Source organism: Hemitrygon akajei, chromosome 14 (assembly GCF_048418815.1).
Source record: "Hemitrygon akajei chromosome 14, sHemAka1.3, whole genome shotgun sequence".
Classification (NCBI taxonomy): Eukaryota; Metazoa; Chordata; class Chondrichthyes; order Myliobatiformes; family Dasyatidae; genus Hemitrygon; species Hemitrygon akajei.
In genome coordinates this window covers 95478333-95500466 of record NC_133137.1, presented here as the reverse complement: position 1 = coordinate 95500466, position 22134 = coordinate 95478333, and the positions used below count along the sequence as shown (strand labels likewise).

Here is a 22134-nt window from a genome sequence, read left to right as displayed (position 1 = left end):
TAATAAAATGCTGCCCTTTATTTCTAAATGACTACAAAGCAAGGCATTACAGTTACAGAATACCAGGAGCAATTTTGGACAATTTGTAATTTTACCAGAATGACTCCGGGACTTAATTTTTAAATGTGCTGAATTACAAAGAAAGATTGTACAATGACCATAATTTAGAATTAAGAAAGTGACAATGTGATATTTAAAGTTGACAGTAAAGACCATTTCCATTGCTCTAAGTCTAAGGATCATATACTTAAAAAAATTAAAGCCAGGGCTTACAGGAGTGATTGAAATGCAATAAAAGGAAACTGCACATCTTGTAAATCTAAGATTATTGATAATTCCAAAAATACTCAGGAAATCAGTGTGTGTCTAAATGGAAATAGAGAATCTCTCAGATCAACAACTGCTCATTAGAACCCTCAGATGTTAACAGTCTTGCATCCAAAGAGAAGAATGAAGTTTTGATCATTTCTGCACACGTTAAAGGATAATGGAGACATGATCTCACAAATGGCACGGCAGTCTCAGGACACTATAATTGATTAATGCTGGCTCCTGGCTCACTAACAAACAGGATCCTCAATCCATAGTTCAGGGGGAGGAGAAAAAAGCTTTGTTCTGAACAATCTGGTTTACACTGCATTTCCCAGGCCAAATATTTAAGCTTCAGAAATGGTTTGTTATTTACCGCCCACCACCACCACCAAAAGGATTGCCCAACTACAAAACCCAGTATTCACCATGAGTGCATTTTGTACCACACCTCATTTCCCAGAACTGGTAGGATATTCCTACCACTTCCAAACATCGAGGAAAGTATTTTCCAGAGCATCAAATTCCAACCCTTACCCACCATGTCAGATGGACACATTATAGCATCCACTGGTCCCATTTTTAAACATAAAAGATGAAGTTGAAAGCACAATTCATGCACAAAATATTAGGGAATGTTTCTGAAAAGGCCTTTATTAAGATTAAGTCAGTTTCAGGAAAGGTACTCTGCCTCAGCAATTTCAGAATGGTTTGTCTCAGCTCACTGATTTACTGTTTAGATTAATGCCAGTTATCAGGATCACAGTTTCCACAGGGAACGCAAAAAAACCTTTGCAGATGTGTTTACAGCAGCTAAAGCTCTAAGTGTTTACATAACCAAAAAGAACATTACATTAACACAAGGGAAATTTTAGAAGGGCTTCCCATAATTTTTTACATAAGCACAAATACATACCATGGCAGAATGAGGTAAATGCCCATGCATACAATTTAAGATTTGGCTGTATTTTTAAACCACATATATACACACAAAGAGGCACAATTATTAACCAAGTTTGCCCTATACTACAGTGGAAAGTATGATTTACTCACAAGCCATTAAAACAGCAAACCAGTGCCCTTTGTAACCTGATGGTTTATTCTTAAGTTGATGAAAAATGCACAGCCATCAATTAAAATATACAAATTGCTGTAGTTTTAAGTGATGTACCTCCATTCATAAAGTATTTCCTAGCAAGATTTAGGTTGGCCCTCAACTCTCACTGGTCACCTGATGTTACACTGAAGAAAATGCCAACAATTAGAGGAATATACTGGGAGGGGAGACATGACCATCCATGAAAATAAAGGGCAACTTGACACAAAGATAAAAGGCTCTTTCATACAGGGCAAGGATCAGAGAATGAAAAGAAAGTTGGTTTATCCAGTCAACACCTGATTGCTGCAGTTAAGCTAAGATTGCTCACGAATCTGTTTCTTATAACTGGTACTCTTCACAAAATGAAGATTTAAAAACTCAGTCTACAAGCTACAGTTTAGCTGGTGACTGAACAAGGCTTCATGTGTCCACTCTTTCTAAATCTGAAACAATACAGCCATGCTCATTTACGGCACCTGCAGCCAGAAAGCAAACAAATGCAAAACCTCTTCTTTTGCTGGAATCCGCTTATTAAAAACATTGATTGTGGAACTCTGAAGAGAGGGGTATTATTATGCATCAAGCAACCATTTAAAATACTCTATGGTCCAAAATCAGAAGATTTAACAAGCTCTGTGGGATACTGTTGATGTGGCTCATCCAGTTACTTGGGTATGTATTTAGAACTGCAGTGGGGAAACTATTGCAGTTGAAAGCAGGTTGCAAAGTTCTCTTAATCACAAAAAAAGATCTAATTTGCAACTAAGAGGCAACTTATGCTGTTATTCCTCAAACTGGTCCTGCAAGGAATATCCATGCATCGTTGAATGAAAGGATAATCCCTGCCCAACCTTAGATAAATTTTTTAAAAACATGCATTATAAAGAGCTGGCAAACAGAAGGAGATGAAATGAAAATAAGGATACAGAATGGAAAAAGGGAAAATAAGCTGTTTAAAGTCTTTGAGTTCAAGTCCTAGCAGTTGTCACACCAATGCCGGCGAGAACATGGATGTTATTCTTCTACAGTCTAGAAAGCTCATTGGACAACCAGTCCAGTCCTTCATATAGGCCAGTACCTTGGGTAGCACATGTAGCCTGTATGTTCCACTGTAAAGACAAAGAGAGAGAAATTAAAACCACATTACAAGAATTATTTCCAGAGAAAAAAGTCATAATACACACACACACACACAATTCATCCATCATGTCACATAACCCTTATTGTAATGCACAGCAATATGGAAACCAGAAATTCTATGAAGGGGTGAATAATGATGAAACAGACTAACAGGAATAACTTAACAAAAAGTTGTTGATCTAAGTTTTCAGGAAATTCCTAAGTCTGAATCTTCAATACAAGATCAGACCAAAATCTGTGTATTATCTTAAATGCAGGGCTATGTGAAAGACAAGAGGTAAATTTACCCATTAACACTGAAACAAAATAGAGAAAATCTATTAATTTTAAGCTGCCTGATTTAGAATAATTTAAAACATGCATCATAAATGATTGAAAGTATCTAGAGTCGTACAACACAGAAACGGGCCCCATGGCCTAACTCAGAATTATAATCAGGTTCACTATCACTGATATGTCATGAAATCTATTGTTTTGTTGCAGCAAGAGTGTAAGATCTAAAACATTCCAGTCACAATCAATAAAAAAAATTATATAGTACTGAACTGGAATGGTGAGGTAGTGACCTGAAATCTGATGAGGGAGTAAAGAAGTTCTTAAAACATTGAGTGTGCTTCTTCATGGTCCTGTAGCTGTTCCCCATTGGCAGTAATGAGAAGATGCGTGTTCTGAATGGTGAGTGTAATGATGGATGCCACCTTTTTAATAGCACTGCCTTTTGAGGTTGTCCTTGATGGAAATGACTGAGTCTACAATCCTCTGCAGCCTCTTTCAACCCTGTGCATTGGAACTTCTACCAGTCAGAATGATCTCCATTGTATATCTGTAAAACTTTGCTAGAGCTTTTGGTGGAATACCAAATCTCCTCCTAGTCCTAATGAGGTTTAGCAACTAGCCTGCCTTCTTTGTGATTGCACTGATGTTCTGTACAGATCTTCTGTGACATTGACACTCAGGAACTTGAAGCTGCTCGCCCTTTCTACCACTGCCACCTCAATGAGGACTGGTGCACGTTCTCCTGATTTCTGCTTTTTAAAGTTCACAATCAATTCATTAGTCTTGCTGAAGCCAACTGTTAGGTTGCTGTTGCAACACCACTCAACCAGCCAATCAATCTCACTCTTTGCCACCTGATAACTGTGGTTTCATCAGCAAGTTTATAGATGGTGCTTGAGTTAGGCCTAGCCATACATTCATGAGTGTAGAACAGTAGGTTAAGCACACATTCTTGAGAAGACCCCATGTTGATTATCAAGGAAGAGACTATAAGACAAAGGAGCAAAAGTTGGCCATTCAGCCCATTGAGTCTGCTTGCCATTTCATCATGAGCTGATCCAATCTCCCCTTTAGCCCCATTCCCCCGCCTTATCACCATAACCTTTGATGCCCTGACTACTCAGATACCTATCAATCTCTGCCTTAAATACACCCAACGACTTGGCCTCCACTACCACCCATGGCAACAAATTCCATAGATTCATCACCCTCTGGCTAAAATTTTTTTTTCACAACTCTGTTCTGAATGGGCACCCTGCAATCCTCAAGTCATGCCCTCTCGTACTAGACTCCCCCACCATGGGAAACAACTTTGCCACATCCACTCTGTCCATGCCTTTCAACATCCAAAATGTTTCTATGAGGTCCCCCCTCATTCTTTTAAACTCCAAGGAGTACAGTCCAAGAGCGGTCAAACGTTCCTCATATGTTAACCCAGTCATTCCTGGAATCATTCTAGTGAATCTTCTCTGAACCCTCTCCAATGTCAGCACATCCTTTCTTAAAAAAGGAGCCCAAAACTGCACACAGTATTCCAAGTGAGGTCTTACCAGTACCTTATAGAGCCTCAACATCACATCCCTGCTCCTATACTCTATTCCTCTAGAAATGAATGCCAACATTGCATTCGCCTTCTTCGCCACCGACTTAACCTGGAGGTTAACCTTAAGGGTATACTGCACAAGGACTCCCAAGTCCCATTGCATCTCAGAACTTTGAATCCTCTCCCAATTTAAATAACAGTCTGCCCGTTTATTTCTTCTACCAAAGTGCATGACCGTACACTTTCCAACATTGTAACTCATTTGTCACTTCTTTGCCCATTCCCCCAATCTATCCAAGTCTCTCTGCAGACTATTTCCTCAGCACTACCAGCCCCTCCACCTATCTTTGTATCATCAGCAAACTTAACCACAAAGCCATCTATTCCATAATCCAAATCATTGATATACACCATAAAAAGAAGTGGCCCCAACATGGACCCCTGTGGAACACCACTGGTAACCGGCAGCCAACCAGAATGGGATCCCTTTATTCCCACTCTGTTTCCTGCCAATCAACCAACGCTCTATCCACGTATGTAACTTTCCCATGGGCTCTTGTAATTCCATGGGCTCTTATCTTGTTTAGCAGACTCATGTGCGGCACCTTGTCAAAGGCCTTCTGAAATGAGACGTTATCATCAATCCACACAGTCAGATCTTTACCAGCCTTTCTGTAGTTTGTTGTTCCAGACGTCTGCTGTTGTTGACATCCTTCAGGCTGTCATCATAACATTTCCCTAGGCACTTGATGGGGTTTCCTATGATAAACGGGATTTCTTCATCCTGGATCTTCAAGGTGAACTTTTTGGTCAGTTGGCCTTTCTTTATCACCAAACACCTTGATTTGGCAGGTTTAAATTTCATTCACGCCCATGTGGCTATCTCATCCATTGCCTGGAGTACCCATCGGGCCTGGATATGTGTTGTGGTTGTAATTGTAAGGCCATCCATAAATCCTCTGCTTGGCGGCACCTTGGCCCTCTAGTCTCTCTTTTCCCAGCCCCTATAAGTAGATTCATGGCCATGATGAAGAGGACTACTGATATAGTGCAGCCTGTTACAATGCCCTTCTCTACTCACTGCCATGATGTAACATAATCCTGCACATTGAGGTAAATCCCCTCAAAATAGCTTGCCAGGATCTTGGTGACCTTCTCCGGGATATGGCAGTGTTTCAGTGCTGTCTTGATGAGCTTGTGCAGCACTGTACCATAGGCATTGGCTAAATCCAACCACACAACCGTCAGGTTCCCATTGGTTGCCTGGGCCTCCTTTAGCAGCTGGGATATAACACTTGAGTTCCACACATCCTGGGAATCCAGGAATCCCTCCATTTTGCACTGCCATATCTATGCATTGGTTTTCTACCATGTATGATGTCATCCTTCTTGCTAGAACAGTGAAGAAGATTCTTCCTTTGACGCTGAGGAGGGAATGGTTCTGAACTGCTTGATCTCAGTTGAGTTTTCCTCTTGGCACAAAACATCCTTCAGCCACTTGCAAGGTGATATCTGGCCCTTCCTCCAGATGACTCTCATCAGCCTCCACATCCTCTTGAGAAGCTTTGGGCACTTCTTGTAGACTTTATATGTGATCCCATTGGGCCCAGGTGCTGAACCTGCCCTCGCCTTCTTGACGACTTCTCTTACTTCTTTCAGAGTTGGCTCTTTCTCGTCTTGTGGTTTCTGAGGCTGTTGCACTGGCCCAAACCTGCTGTTTTCCCTCAGTGGCAGGTCTCGTCTTTCATCTGAGTGTGTTTCCAGCAGGTATGCCTCCACTTCCTCTCTTGGTTTTCCCAGATCTTTCCCCTTCAAACACACTTGCAGAAAAATGATAAGGGTTTCTGATGAAAGCAGTCCTTTTCCTATTCTTCTCACACTTGCTCTTCTTTATCCTTTCCACATTCCGAAGTTCTTTAAGCCTCCTTCTCAGGTCTTGGCTCGACTGCCTCTGTCCTTCTCTCCTTCACTGCTTCTTCTATACCTGTTGGAGAGTGTTCTAAATTTCCCATCTTACGCTAGTTATCTCCCCCTCTCGTCTGCTAGGCTGGTAAACTCTCTTCTCCTTTATCTTCTCCACCACACCAAATCGGTCTTCTCCGATGGAGTACACCAATCTGCACATATTCTCAAGCTTCTTCTCCACAGGGCCTATGAGTATCATCTCAAGAAGCCTATCCATGTCCTCATCGAATTTCCCCACTCACCACTGTTCATTGGGGGCCAGTTTACTCTCTCCTTCCTCTCCTCTGTAAGTCTCACATGGGTTTCCCTCGACCTATCAGTTGATCCCCTCCTGTGTTCCTGGGTTGAAGCAGTAGGTTGAAGATCCTCAGTACTATGGGGTTGTTCCTGACTGTGGTCCTCCAGCCCCTGCTATGCGTTCCTCCTGCCTCTCACCAGTCCTACATTTGGATTTCACTTGGTGGATCTTGAGTCCCCTGAAATTCTTACAGAGTTTGCCAAAGTGGCATCTTGGCCGTGTCAGGGTTGTTACGGTCAAAGTCCGCCGTACAAGCCGTGTCGTTTCCGTTTGGTCCATCCTGTTGGGTCGTTCATCCTCCCTCCCTCTCGGAAGACCCTGAGGGTATCCTCTTGTTTCTGTACTCATAGCTAGTTGGAGTCTTAATACATCTATAAAAACCCTTGGGATTTTGTTTCATTTTGTCTGCCAAAGCAACTTAATATCCTCTTTTAGCCCTTCTGATTTCCTTCTTTAAATGTTCTCTCTTGCATTTCTTATACTAAAGTGCCTCATTTGATCTTAAACCACCTGATATACACCTCCCCCTCTTTTCTTATTTCCTCAATATTCTTCCATAACAGAGGTTCCCTAAACCGGTTAGCCTCGTCTTTTATTCCAATAGGACCATACAGATTCTGAAGCCTCAATATTTCACTTTTCCTCCCACTTACCATCTGTTTACCAGAAAATAACCCATCTTAATCCAATGGACCTGAACTCCACGGCCTTTCCATGCTACAACACCAACCGTGATTTGACTTCCCAAAAGACACATCTGGTAAGATGGTACATGCAGACGCAGAGGCCTTCCAGGTGCCAACCAAAGATGCCTTTTCTTTGTAAAGTATGATTTTTTTTTTTTAATTCGTAAGACTCTACTGGACTCCAATAACTGTAGGTACAGCAGGTCTACCACATCAGTGAGCTGCTCATTGTTCAGAGTAACTGGCCAGGGTGTTTTAGGAGCCAGCCAGCAGTTCAGAGAAGGGGAGGCCGGCCGGCCACCGGGCTGCAGGAGCAGAATAGGGCTGCTGGTTCGGAGGAGCTCTCGAGTCCAGACCGTGCTGCTGCCTGCTACTCGAAGGTATCAGAGATAGTGCGCGAAGGCAGCATGCAGTAAACCACGAGTCACTTTCTTGGAAATTTCTCTTTTGATTACAAGATCCTGTTGAACATTGATTGCCGCAGGTCTGTTTTCCTTGTTTGGTGGTAAGACAACAGGCGAAACAGCAGTGTTGCCTCTGCTGTAGTCCAGGTGAGGAGACATCGGAGACGGTATACCGTGGCATCCACACTCAGATGGGGTGGCCTCACCCGGTGCTGGATCAATGGAATTACAGGCTGGACTGTCAGGAACCAACAATTTGTGGGAATTGTCACTCAGGGTCTTCAACTAAAGATGTATTTTCTTGCATGACTGTTCTCCCCCCTCCCACCCCCATTTTGAATGAGCGTGTATGTTTTTGCACCTTGGCCCCAACAGAACGCTGTATGGTTTGAATGATAATTAAACTGGATTTGACTTTTACCCGAATTAAACTACATTCACTATTCTTCAGCCTACTTATCCAGCAGATGAAGATCTGTCCTGTAACTTCTGATGATCTTCATGAATAGTATCTAATTTAGTATCACCTGAAAACTTACCATGTCTTGTACATTCTCATCCAAATCACTGGCAATAGATGACAAGTAACAATGGCTCCAACACCAAGCCCTGAGGCACATCACTACTCAACAGGCCTCCAGCCGGAGAAAAAAATTCCACCTTCACCCTCTGGTTCCTACATCAAGCCAAGTTAGATGGTTCTCCCTGGACTCATCCAGTCTAACCTTCTAGAGCAGCCTGTCATTCGGAACCTATCAAAGACTTTACTAAGTCCATATCAACCACCTGCCCTCATCAACTTTCTTGGTCACATAATCTAAACAAGATCAAGTTCATAAGCCATGATGAACACATGCAGAAAAGGCCAACTAACCCTAATCAAATGCTTTCCAAATGCTTGTATACTTTATCTTTCTGAATTCTCTCCAGTAATCTACTTATCACAGAGGCCAGTCTCACCGTGCCATTCCCTTGCTCAACCAGATTTGCTCAGTGTTACAGAGGGTTTAAACCAGGGGGGTGGAGAAAGCTGTTGGAAACCTGCTGAGGGTTCCATCTGGGAAACATAAACCAGTAAGCCTAATATCTGTTTGTGATTCCAGTTTTCATTAGTTACTTCAGAGACCAGCAGTAGCTCCCAACAGGACTTTCTTTACATACAAGCCTCCATACATGTGGAGATTAAGCACCTTGGGATCTTTGTTCTCTTTGGAGATGGCAAGTAGTACACGATCAATGATGGTAAGAAAGCTCAGATCTGTCTCCTTTCAGAGCTAACTGTTAAAGCTAACTTGTCTGTTGTTTTTCTAATGTACTGTGCTGATATTACAAAAAGTTATTTTCCATAATGTTCATACCCTATGTATGCATGCTAAAGACAATGAACATGCTCACATATAGAAGCAGCACATGAAGCCATTATAATTAAAGTGCCATCATTGAACATTGACTACTTTTAACCATCAAGATGCATCGGCTACAGGCACACTCCTTGCTACAAATATTCAGGTCAATTTGAGAGTGTGCTTAAAGCTCACTACCTTTTGCTGTAATACATTTACAAAGTAAATAAACACCAATTATGTGTAGGCACACTCTGAAAATAACGACTTACAGCTCTCTGGCTCATGTGTTGTAATCCCAGCTTTTCAGTAAGGTCTGCTACAGGCATGGCATTTGGCAAATCCTGCTTGTTTGCAAATATCAGCAAGACTGCGTCCCTCAGCTCGTCCTCTTGAAGCTGGGAAGAAAGGGGAAAGAATACGCAACATGAGCTGAGTAATTATAAATTAAGATTAAACAGACAAAGGCTGAGAAGAAACAAGTTTTCTTGACGTGTAAAACGTTGGAGAAACACAGCAGGTCTTGACCTGTCAACATTTCAGGCTGAGATCTTTAATCAGGACTGGAAAGGAAGGGGTAAGAGGTTGAGGGGAGGGGAAGAAGTGCAAGCTGGCAGGTGACAGGTAGGGTGGGAGGTGATAGTGAAAAAGGTAAAGGCCTGAAGGAGGAGGAATCTGATAGGACAGCGCACAATGCCCAAAAGGGAAGGAGACACACCAGAGGGGGATGACAGGCTAGTGAAAAGGGAAGCAATGAGAGGGAAGCCAGAATGGTATATAGAAAAAAGAGAAGGGGTAGAAACTACCAGAAGTTAGAGAGATCGACATTCATGCTGTCAGGTTGGACGCTACCCTGACAGAATAAGAGGTGTTGCTCCTCCAACGCGAGAGTGACCTAATTAGGGCAGTGCAGGCCTGTGGACCAACATGGCAGAATGGGAATGAGAAGAATTAAACTGGGGGCATCTGGAAATCCTGCCTGTTGTGGACGGAACGAAGATGCTCGACAAAGCCGTCCCACAATCTACATCAGGTGTCAAGGAGGGAGAGGAGGCCTCCCTGGGAGCACTCAATCCAGTAGGTGACCCTGACAGGCTTACAGGTGTCTCACCTGGAAGGAATATTTGAGGCCCTGAATGGTAGTAAGGGAGGCGGTGTAGCGGTAGGTGTAGTACTTGTTCTGCTTACAAGGATAAGTGCCAGGAGGAAGATCAGAGATCAGTGGGGAAGGACCAAGGGAGTCACATAGGGAGCGATCCCCATGGAAAGCAAAGCAGTGGGGAGAGTGTACTTGGTGGTGGGATCCCACTGGTGATGGCGGAAGTTATGGAGAATTACGTTTTGGACACGAAGGCTGGTGGAATGGTAGGTGAGGACAAGAGGAACCCTATCCCTAGTGGGTTGGAGGGAGGATGGGGTGAGGGCAGACGTGCACAAAATGGAAGAGATGCAGTTGAGGTCAGCGTTGATGATGGAGAAAGGGACGTTCCCTGTTTTGAAGGAGGAGGATATCTCTTTTGTTCTGGAATGAAAAGCCTCATCCTGAGAGCAGATGCAGCAGAGACAGAGGAATTCAGAGAAGGGGATGGCATTTTTATAAGTAACAGGGTGGGAAGTTATAGTCTAGGTAACAGATTCAGTGGGTCTATAATCAACATCAGGAAGAAAGCTATCTCCAGAGACAGAGACAAAGAGATCGAGAAAGGGGAGTGAGGTTTTGGAAATGGACCAGGTTATTTTGAGGGCAGGGTGGAAGTTGGAGGCAAAGTTGATGAAGTCGACAAGTTCTGCACGGGTGCAGGAAACAGCACCATAGCAGTCATCGACGTAGTGCAGGAAGAGTTGGGGAGTGATACCAGTGTCTGCTTGGAACACAGACTGTTCCACATAGCCAGCAAACAGACAGGCATAGCTGGAACCCACATGAGTGCCCACTGCTATACCTTTTGTTTGAAGAAAGAGTAAGGACAGTTCCACTACACGAGGAGAGCAGTGGAGGAGGGGAACTGGTTGGGTTTGGTGTCCAGGAAGTAACAAACAGCTCTGATGCCTTCCTGGTGGGGGATGGAGGTGTAGAGAAACTGGATATCCATAGTGAAAATAAGATGATCAGGGCCAAGGAACTTGAAATCATTGGGGGGGGGGGGGGGGGGAAATCAAGACTGTTTGAATTGTCACAGATGTAGGTAGGAGGGGAATGAAATGGGGGGGAGAGAGGAGGAAGAATAAAACTGAGTCAAGGTATGCAGATACAAATTCAGTGGGGCAGGAATAATGGGTTTACTTGGACAGGCAGATCTGTGGATATTGGACAGGAAGTAGAAATGGGAGGTGCCGGGTTAGTGGCAGTGATTCAAAATTGGCTTAGCATTAGAAGATGTGGGTTATGGTAGAGGGTCATTTTTGTGATCTGTGACAGCTGATGTTCCACAGAGGTCAATACTGGAACCTTGCTGTTTGTAATATAATAATGGTTTGGATGAGGATGTAAGAGGCATAATTATTAGGGTCACTGATGATACAAAGTTGTTGACAGTTTGGAAGGTTGCTTAGACTGAACGGTGACATCAATTTGTTGGTAAAATGGCTGATGGGGCTTCAGCAAGATGAAATGTGACGCATTTTGGGAGTACTAATGAGGCTAGGGCAGACACCACGAATTGTAGGGCCCTAGGGTGTATTAAGAAAGAGGCACCTTGGTGTAAAAGTCCTTTAAAGTAACAACACAACAGGTAGATAACAAGATTAGAACACAGAACATAGAACAGTACAGCACAATACAGGCCCTTCAGTCCACAATGTTATGCCAACTCTTAAAACCTGCCTCCCATATAACCCCCCCCCCCACCTTAAATTCCTCCATATACCTATCAAGTAGTCTCTTAAATTTCACTAGTGTATCTGCTCCACCACTGACTCAGGCAGTACATTCCACACACCAACCACTCTGTTAGTAAAAACCCTTCCTCTAATATCCCCCTTGAACTTCCCACCCTTTGCCTTAAAGCCATGTCCTCTTGTATTGAGCAGTGGTGCCCTGGGGAAGAGGCACTGACTGTCCACTCTATCTATTCCTCTTAATATCTTGTATACCTCTATCATGACTCCTCTCATCCTCCTCCTCTCCAAACAGTAAAGCCCTAGCTCCCTTAATCTCTGATCATAATGCATACTCTCCAAACCAGGCAGAATCCTGGTAAATCTCCTCTGAACTCTTTCCAATGCTTCCACATCCTTCCGATAGTGAGGCGACCAGAACTGGACACAGTCCTCCAAGTGTGGCCTAACCAGAGTTTTATAGAGCTGCATCATTACCTCGCGACTCTTAAACTCTATCCCTCGACTTATGAAAGTTAACACCCCATAAGCTTTCTTAACTACCCTATCTACCTTTCAGGGATCTTTCAAAGCAACTTTCAGGGATCTGTGGACATTTACCCCCAGATCCCTCTGCTCCTCCACACTACCAAGTATCCTGCCATTTACTTTGTACCCTGCCTTGGAGTTCGTCCTTCCAAAGTGTACCACCTCACACTTCTCCCGGTTGAACTCTATCTGCCACTTCTCAGCCCATTTCTGCATCCTATCAATGTCTCTGCAATCTTCGACAATGCTCTACACTATCCACAACACCACCAACCTTTGTGTCATCTGCAAACTTGCCAACCCACCCTTCTACCCCCACATCCAGGTCATTAATAAAAATCACGAAAAGTAGGGGGTCCCAGAACCAATCCTTGTGGGACACCACTAGTCACAACCCTCCAATTCGAATGTACTCCCTCCACCATGACCTTCTGCTTTCTGCAGGCAAATCAATTCTAAATCCACCTGGCCAAACTTCCCTGGATCCCATACCTTCTGACTGTGTGGAACCTTATCAAATGCCTTACTAAAATCCATGTAGATCACATCTACTGCACTACTCTCATCTATATGCCTGGTCACCTCCTCAAAGAACTCTATCAGGCTTGTTAGACACGATCTGCCCTTCACAAAGCCATGCTGACCGTCCCTGATCAGACCATGATTCTCTAAATGCCCATAGATCCTATCTCTAAGAATCTTTTCCAGCAGCTTTCCCACCACAGATGTAAGGCTCACTGGACTATAATTACCCAGACTATCCCTACTACCTTTTTTGAACAAGGAGACTACATTCGCCTCCCTCCAATCCTCTGGTACCATTCCCATGGACAACGAGGCCATAAAGATCCTAGCCAGAGGCTCAGCAATCTCTTCCCTCGCCTTGTGGAGCAGCCTGGGGAATATTTGGGATACTGGCCTTCATTATTTGAGGTAGTAAATACAAGAGTAGTAAGGTTATGCTCCTGTCTTATAAAACAACCATGAGACAGCTGGAGTACTATATGCAGTTCTGATCAGCTTACCACAGGGAAGATGTTATATTGCTGGAGAGGGTGCACAGGAAATTCACCCCAATGCAATCTGGGTTGGAACATTTCAGTTAGAAGGAAAGAGTCTGGAGAGGTTAGGTCTGTTTACCATGGAACAGAAATAGTTAAAAGGGATATGAGTAAGGTATACAAGATAATGAAAGGGGCATAGATAGGGTAAACTACTGGAAGATATTCTAAGGGACTGTACGTACAAGTATTTGGATAGACAAGGCCCGTTCAGTGATAGTCAACATGGCTTTGTGGATGGTAGGTTGCATCTAACCAATCTTACTGAGTTTTGAGGAGGTTACCAGGAAGGAAGGAAGGAAAGGCAGTGGATGTTCTCTATACGGACTTTAGCAAGGCCTTTGACAAGGTCCCACATGGGAGGATGGTCAAGCAGGTTCAGTTGCTTGGCATTCAGACTGAGCAACTGGATTCAACATTGGCTTTGCAGGAGCAGCCTCAGTGGTAGTAGATGGCTGCCTGTCTGAATGAAGGTCTGTGACTAACATGTGCCACAGGGATCAGTGCTGGGTCCCCTGTTGTTTATCATCTGTATCAATGATTTGGATAATATCATGATAAACTGGATCACACAAAGATTAGGACTGTAGTGGACATCAAGGAAGGCTATCAAAGCTCACAGCAGAATCCGGACCAGATGGGGGAGAAGTGGACTTAAAATAAAAGGCAGATGAAACAAACCAGAGCAGAACATACAAGGAATGGTAGGGTACTGAAGATTGCGGTAGAACAAAGGGATCTAGGAATACAGATCTGTAATTCCTTGAAAGTGGCATCACAGGTAGGTAAGATCACAAAGAGAACTACTGGCACATTAGCCTTCATAAATCAGAGTACTGAGTACAGAAGTTGGGATGTTATGTTGAAGCCAATGAGGCTAATATAGAGTATTGCGTGCAATTCTGGTCATCAACCTGCAGAAAAGATACCAAATGATTGAAAAAAAAATACAGTCAAAACACTACAGCACAAAACAGGCCCTTCAGGCCATCTAGTATATGCTAAACCATCCATCTGCTTCCACTGACCTGCACCTGGACCATAGCCCTCCTTTCAATGTACCTATCCAAATTTCTCTTAAGTGTTTAAATCGAGCGCCCATCCACCACTTCCACTGGCAGCTTGCTCCGCACTCTCACCACCCTCTGTGTGAAGAAGTTTCCCCTCCTGTTCCCTTTAAACATTTCACTTTTCATCCTTAAACCAGGACCTCTAGTTGCAGTCTCACCCAACCTCACTGAAAAAAGCCTACTTGCATTTACCCTATCTAGACTCCTCAATCTTGTATCTCTATCAAATCTCCCTTCAATCTTCTACATTCTAGGGTATACCTATGCAACCTTTCCCAACAACTCAAGTCCCAGCAACACCCTTGTAAATTTTCTCTGCATTCTTTCAATCTTATTTACATCTTTGCTGAAGGAAGGTGAGCAAACCCGCACACAATACTCCAAATTAGGCCTTACCAACATTGTGTACAATTTCACCATAATGTCCCATCTCTTGTACTCAAAGCTTTGATTTATGAAAGCCTAAGTGCCAATTGCTTCTTCAGAACCCTATCTAACTGCGATGCCACTATCAAGGAATTATGAATCAGTATTCCCAGATTCCTCTGTTCTCCTGCACCCCTCAGTGCCCTACCGCTCATCATCTGAGACCTACCCTCTTTAGTCCTCCCAAAGTGCAATGCCTCACACACTTCTGCATTAAATTCCATCTGTTATTTTTCAGGGCATTTTTGCAACTGGTCCATATCCACAGCAAGCCTTGATGTCTTCCTCACTGTCCACTACACCCCAGTTCTTGGTGTCATCTGCAAATTTGCTAATGCAGTTAACCACATTACCATCCAGATTGTTGATATAGATGATAAACAACAACAGACTCAACACCGATTCCTGTGGCATACCACTCATCACAGCCCTTCGGTCAGAGGCAAATTATCTACAACTACTCTCTGGCTTCATCTGCAAATCCAGTGTTTAATTCAATTTACTACCTCATCATGAATGGCAAATGACTGAACCTTCTTGACCAACCTCCCAAGTGGGATCTTGTCAAAGACCCCACTAAATCCATGTAGACAATAGCTACTGCCTTGCCTTCATCAACTTTCCTGGTAACCTCCTCAAAAAAAGTTTAAGATTAGTCAGACAAGACTTACCACACACAAAGCCATGTTGACTATCCCTAACCAGGCCCTGTCTATCCAAATACTTATACATCTGGTCCCTTAAAATATCTTTCAATAACTTTCCCACAGAAATTTATTAGAGAAGATTTACAAGGATATTGCAGAGACTTGAGAACCTGAGTTATAGGGAAAGGTTGAATAGGCTCAGACATTTTTCACTGGAGCACATGAGAATAAGGAGAGATTTGATAAGAGATGAACAAAATTATGAGGGTTAGGTATAGTAAATGCAAGCATTCCACTGAGGTTGGGTGAGACTAGATCTAGAGGCCACAGGTTAAGGGCGAAATAAAGGGGAACCCAAGTAGGAACTTCTTCACTCCAGTAGGTAGAACAAGTGTAGAATGCAATGGCAGTGGATGTGGGTTCAACTGCAACATTTAAGTGAAGCTTGGTTAAGTACATGTATGGGGGGAGGGGTTATGGAGAGCTGTGGTCCACGTGTGGTCAATGGGAATAGGGAGAATAACAGTTCAACAGATTAGATGAGCCGAAAGACCTGTTTCTGTGCTGCAATGTAACATAACTCTATAAGAGGAGATATCAGGGGTAACTTGTTTTTTTTTTTAAAAACGCAAAGTGGTGAGTGCGTGGAATGGGCTGCCAGCGGCAGTGGTGGAGGCGGATACAATAGGGTCTTTTAAGAGACTCCTGGATAGGTACATGGAGCTTAGAAAAATAGAGCGCTATGGGTAAGCCTAGGTAGTTCTAAGGTAAGGACATGTTCAGCACAGCTTTGTGGGCTAAAGGACCTGTATTGTGCTGTGGGTTTTCTATGTTTCTAAGAGGTGGATAAATGACAGATTTAGGAACAGAGGCAGAAGCCTTGAAAGGGATCTAAGGAGGCTACCATTTTCACCTACAGAGTGGAGAATACATGAAATGCACAGCTTTAACTGGTGGAATTAGTCACTGACAGCTTTTAAGAACTGTCTAAATGAATTCTTCAATCATCCAGGCCTCAGCTGTATGACTATATAATGAAGAGGCAGGGAATGCTACAATGAAGCACATGAAACATCAAATGATTCAGCATTTAACTGGTTATGGCATTACATCCACAGAAAATTAAAAGCAAAGCTTCCGAAACCTCAATTATTAAAATGCTGGATTACCATGTTCCCCTATTTCTCAGTTTTGATGAATAGTCTCAGGACCTGAAGCATTTACTAGAATCAGAATCAGGTTTATTATCACCAGCATGTGTCATGAAATTTGTTAAATTACAGCAGCAGTTCAATGCAATACATAATATGGAAGAAAAATAATAAATAAATTGTAGTATCTGTATATTGAACAGTTTAAAATTGTGCAAACCCAGAATATATATTAAAAAAACTATTGTTCTGTTCTGCAGATGTTTTCTGAGCTACTCCCCCCCCCCCCCCCCAGTATTTTTGTTTTTATCAGTGATTAGGGTGTGATATCCTGCTATCCCGGAGTTTGATCACTTACATAGACTAATGAACAAACTCAAGAATGGACAATCAGTGTGGAAAATTTTCCAACTACGAACACATTCTAGACAAAGTAAAACCCAATCTGCAACCAACACACTTGCATACAAGAATTAATAGGTAGGAAAACTAGCAGCTTCCCACCATACCCTGCCCCTTTTGTTCATGCACTTAACAATACCCACTCTAGACAAAAATTAACTAATTCAATGAAGGCAAACAATTTTTTTTTCCCCACAATAATTTCTTCAGTTTGATTTTCAAAATTTCTTTTGCCACAAAGATTAACAGCAAGCAACAACTTTGAAACTCAAGGTAAAATGCCTGATATATCAAATGTCCAAGCTAATGTATTTTAATCAATTCGTTTTTCCCAGAATTACTGGTTTATGACATAAACCAGTCTCTCATTTTGGAAAATGCCTGCAGCTTGCAGATCTTGCTCTATCATTTTTAAGAATTTCTTGATCATTCAACTGCTAAAGGTATTTGGAAAATTAGATTGTTTTGCAGTATGCTTTAATTAGTTATATGTATGTCCTTAATTTCAGAGCATTTTTTTTTTAAACTGCACCTTAGCAGCGTTCAAGGGACTTTCCCCCCCCCCAAAAAAGTTTCCTAATCTTCAAATAGATCAGAGAAATCTATGCCATGTGCAATAAAAGGGAGTTCCTTGACATTAAAGGCGCCATATAAAATAATTAAACTAGTCACCAAGATGATAAGCTTTTTCAAATATCTTTGGAAGTTGAAGATCAAAATATGTGTGTACTTACTTAGTTGAAAATTTTACTTTATAAGTAGGTTAAGGCAAAGGCACCCAATCAAAAAACATTTCATTTTGAAAAGCCTGAAGTATAGGGATATACTACACAACTCCACAACAAAATTCTTAAAATGAACTTGCAATTCCACTCTCACCATTTTAAGTAGTTCTTCATATGATTCCTGGACTCTCTCTCGGTCATTGCTGTCCACAACAAAAATCAGGCCCTGAAACAACAAGGAGATGATTAACCCATGAAGTGACAGAAAAATTGCTTTAATTGTGCATCCTATTAGTTATAACTATCATAGAAAAAAAACAATAAGGAAAGATCAATTCAGATGAAAATAGGGAAAATACAACTGCTTCCAGGATACACCATTTTTTAAAATTAATTTTTACAATATAAAATAAAGAAGTTTATATAATGCAAAACAAAGGTATCAAATATACAGTTCATAACAGTTTTAAAAAAAGCACCCATGGTAGAATCATATATAGTTAGTTACCACCCCACCCTCCCACTGCCCGACTCCAAGCCAGGATACAATACAGGATACACAATTCTAAAGGCTTTATCACACCACCCTTGCAATTAAATACACCTTAAAGAGAAATAACAGAACTCAATTCAAGGGAAAACCAAAAGGAATATAGAAACATTAACCACTGCAAAAATTTAAATTATAGATCATACTTTTTGTGCTGCTGGCAAAGATTTAATCCAAACTCTGGGATTCAATTGAAAACTCACTGCAATCTAAATTAGTAACAAAAAAGAATGGCCACCTTCATTAATGATATAAATTTGTGTATTTTTCCACAGTAGCAAATTTAAATATTCAAGGTTTATGTGTTCCACTTTCTTCTAAGATCCCCTCTGCTGTTACTTCTGAGGATTAAAGTTTGACTTTCTGCTGTTCTACCCAATTCATCGCCCAGCAGCAGAATCACCAGTTAACTAGTTTGACCAGAATCTCTTGACTTAACTTGCTGTCATGGTCAGTTCTGCAGCCCTTTAGTCCAACTAGTCCATGCCAACTACATTGCTCAGAGAGCTAGTACCACCTGCCTGTGTTTAGCCCATAGCCCTCTAAACCTCTTCTTATTTAGATTACTTTTAAACAGCACTGATGGCCTGTTTCAGCCAGCTTAATCTCTCCCATATAATCTCAAAAGTTGTGTGCCTCTGTCTGAGCACCTCTCCCTGGGATATATGAAAAACTATGATCTTATATACCTCCTTCAATCTCTTACATTCCAGGGAATGAAGTCCTAGTCTATGCAACCCCTTCTTTGTAAGCTACGTCCAAGTTTAGGCAACATCCTTTCCAGTTTAATAACATGCAAGTATCAAGTTTGAGGAATAGAAGGATCTAGTTATAGGGTGACATGAATTAAGATGGGAGGAGGGCTTGTGTAGCATTTACCACGACCAGAGAAATGAATGCCAGAGAGAGGCCATTTAGCCCACAGACAAATGTTGCAACTTAAGTTCAACTCAACTATGTAGAGGGACTCATTTTAATAATCAGTCCAACTGCCCATTACGGGTGGCAATAGAGCTGACTCTACTAAGAATATTTCCATCTCTGCACTTCTTGGATCCACACTCCCTTTTCGTACGTCTAAACCAATTGCTAATCCTGTCATCAAGCACACCCTGAGAGTGTGGGCTCAGTTCAAAACGCATAGTGGTCTCCATGCCTTCTCTCTTTCAAGTCCTATTCTACATAATCATCTCTTCCAGCCTCCTATACATGAATCAACATTTCAAGACTGGTACAGAAAGGGCATCAGACGCTTTAAAGATCTTTTGTTTTTAGACAACTTTTGCATCATTTGAACAATTGTCTGTAAAGTTTAATCTACCTAACACTCATTTCTTTAGATATTTACAGATTAGACATTTTATCCACCCTCTGATACCAAACTTCCCTGAGACACCCAACACAAGCGTCATTGATGTTTCTCTGTATGAATCCATTGCGTAAAGGTCTAATATCTATTATCTGCAACAAGCTGGCGGCTCTGAGGCGAGCCTCTCTAGACTAAATTAAAACTGCCTGGGAGCAAGATTTACATTTTTCAATGTCAGAGATATGGGAAGAAGTCCTCAAATTAGTTAACTCAACCTCTTTATGTGCCTGTTACAGTTCAAGGTCATACATAGGGCCCATATGTCTAAAACAGAATTATCTCACATTTACCCAGATGTTAATCCCTGTTGCGACGAATGCAAAAGGGACAAGGCTTCCCTTATCCATATGTACTGGACATGTCCTAGTTTGGAAAAAGACTGTAAAGATGTCTTCCAAACTCTATCCCAAATACTTAATTACAATCTTATGTGTTGCAATGATTTTATATGTTCATATGAGGAAGCTGTGTGTTTAATATTACTTTCAATAAATTTGTTAGATAAACCCATTTAGAAATGAAATTGAGTGCATTAGCCACTTATAAGTGACTTAATAGTTGACTTACCACCTATATTCCAGTCATGATTAACACCACCCCCTTCCCCCCACCCCCCGGGTCGGCCGGTCTGCAAGAATATTGTCAATATTAAACCTGTCCATGGTGCAAAGAAGGTTGGTGACCTCTGCTCTATACCAATGTAGCTCTGTGGGGACAAAGGTCCTATTTCACCCTTTTTGCCAATGCACTGACAGTTTGGAGTTGGGGACAGGGAGGGGTGGGGTGATAATGTTTGTACTATGGGTGCATCTCTTTCATGAATGTGAATTGTACATTTGTTATGCACTGCACAATTCTCCTTTACACTATGTTCTCTTTCAAAAAAAATATTGTCAAAAAAATCTTAAGAATGAACAACTATCTATGATTCATAAAAAGATTCAAGGATATTAATAAATTAAGTAGTGCATACAATTTTTCAACAAGCAGTGAAAGACTACAAAAGAAAGTGTAAATGGGGAAAATAGAGAAAACTTGATTGTATCAAAATCAACAGTAAAAGTTTTTACAGATATTAAAAAGGAATATAATATTCAAGAGTGGAACACCTAGACTACAAGGTTGGAAACTGACATCAGGAAACAAGGAAATGACAAATATAGTAAACAATTCTTTTGCTAGTCTTTACCGTAGAGACTGTAACAATCCTGACGACAACAGGCTAGCTTCAAATAGCATGGGAAAACATACAAAAATCTTGATCTTGAGTAATGAGGTATTGGTAAAAGGCAAATTCACCAGCTTGCATAAACAATTTTTTAAAAACTGGCTGAAGTTTTATTTTAACTCACTCAATTCTGATAGAATAATGTTGGATTTGAAAACATCAAATATGACATTGTGGCGACCCAATTACTAGCACACTCGAACTGGCTGACAATTAGCCAGCGTGCAGGCACAAAGGCTAGGTCCGCAACAAAGGGAGAAAGCCTGAGGGGGTTTCAGTACATGCCTCTCGAGGCATCCGGCGGGGGAGCGAGGCTTTAAAGCAAGACTGTGAAGTTGGAATAAACTTTATCTTTGACTGCAGTTTACCGACTCCGTGTCGTTATTTTAGCGCTGCGCGTAGCACACCGCTACAATTGGTGACCTCGACGGTCCAAACGTTTTTGGACCGGAGATGAACGACGCCGCATCTGTTAATGCGGTTTCCTTGAAACTGCCATGCTTCTGGACACTACAACCTCACCTATGGTTTCAGCAAGCAGAGGCCCAATTCCACGTTTGGCAGATAACCTCAGAGGACACCCGTTACTACTACGTGGTGAGCTCCCTCGACCAGGACACAGCGGCCCAGGTCGCGGAGTTCGTACAGTCTCCCCCGGCGGACGGCAAGTACACAGAATTCAAAGCCCTGCTCATAAGGACTTTCGGGCTCTCCCGCCGCGAGCGAGCTGCCCGTTTACTGCACCTGGATGGCTTGGGAGACAGGCCTCCATCAGCTTTAATGAATGAGATGTTGTCTCTAGCCGACGGACACACACTCTGCCTCATGTTTGAGCAGACATTCCTGGAGCAGCTGCCCGAGGACATACGCCTGCTGCTGTCCGACGCGGATTTCAGCGACCCCCGGAAGGTGGCAGCCCGGGCGGGCTTGCTGTGGAACGCCAAGAAGGGGAGTGGGGCGTCCATCTCACTGATCACCCGGCCACACTCCCAGCAGCAAACCAGTCCAGGCCCGGCCGCAGAGCCCGCTAAACCCAGAGGCCGGGGTGTGGAGCCCAACGAGCAATGGTGTTTCTA

At 42.4% G+C, this 22134-nt stretch overlaps 1 protein-coding gene across 1 annotated transcript in view; it reads right to left on the bottom strand.

The window, feature by feature from the left end:
• The window catches only part of LOC140738814 (ADP-ribosylation factor 5), a 39809-nt gene continuing 17675 nt past the window's right edge, over positions 1-22134 (bottom strand). Inside the window, exons 4-6 of the mRNA XM_073066696.1 lie at positions 18066-18137; positions 9336-9461; positions 1-2517 (exon numbers count right to left, since the gene is read on the bottom strand). Of these exons, the coding sequence (XP_072922797.1) occupies positions 2431-2517; positions 9336-9461; positions 18066-18137 (285 nt within the window). The 3' untranslated portion in view covers positions 1-2430. The remainder of the gene's footprint in view (positions 2518-9335; positions 9462-18065; positions 18138-22134) is intronic.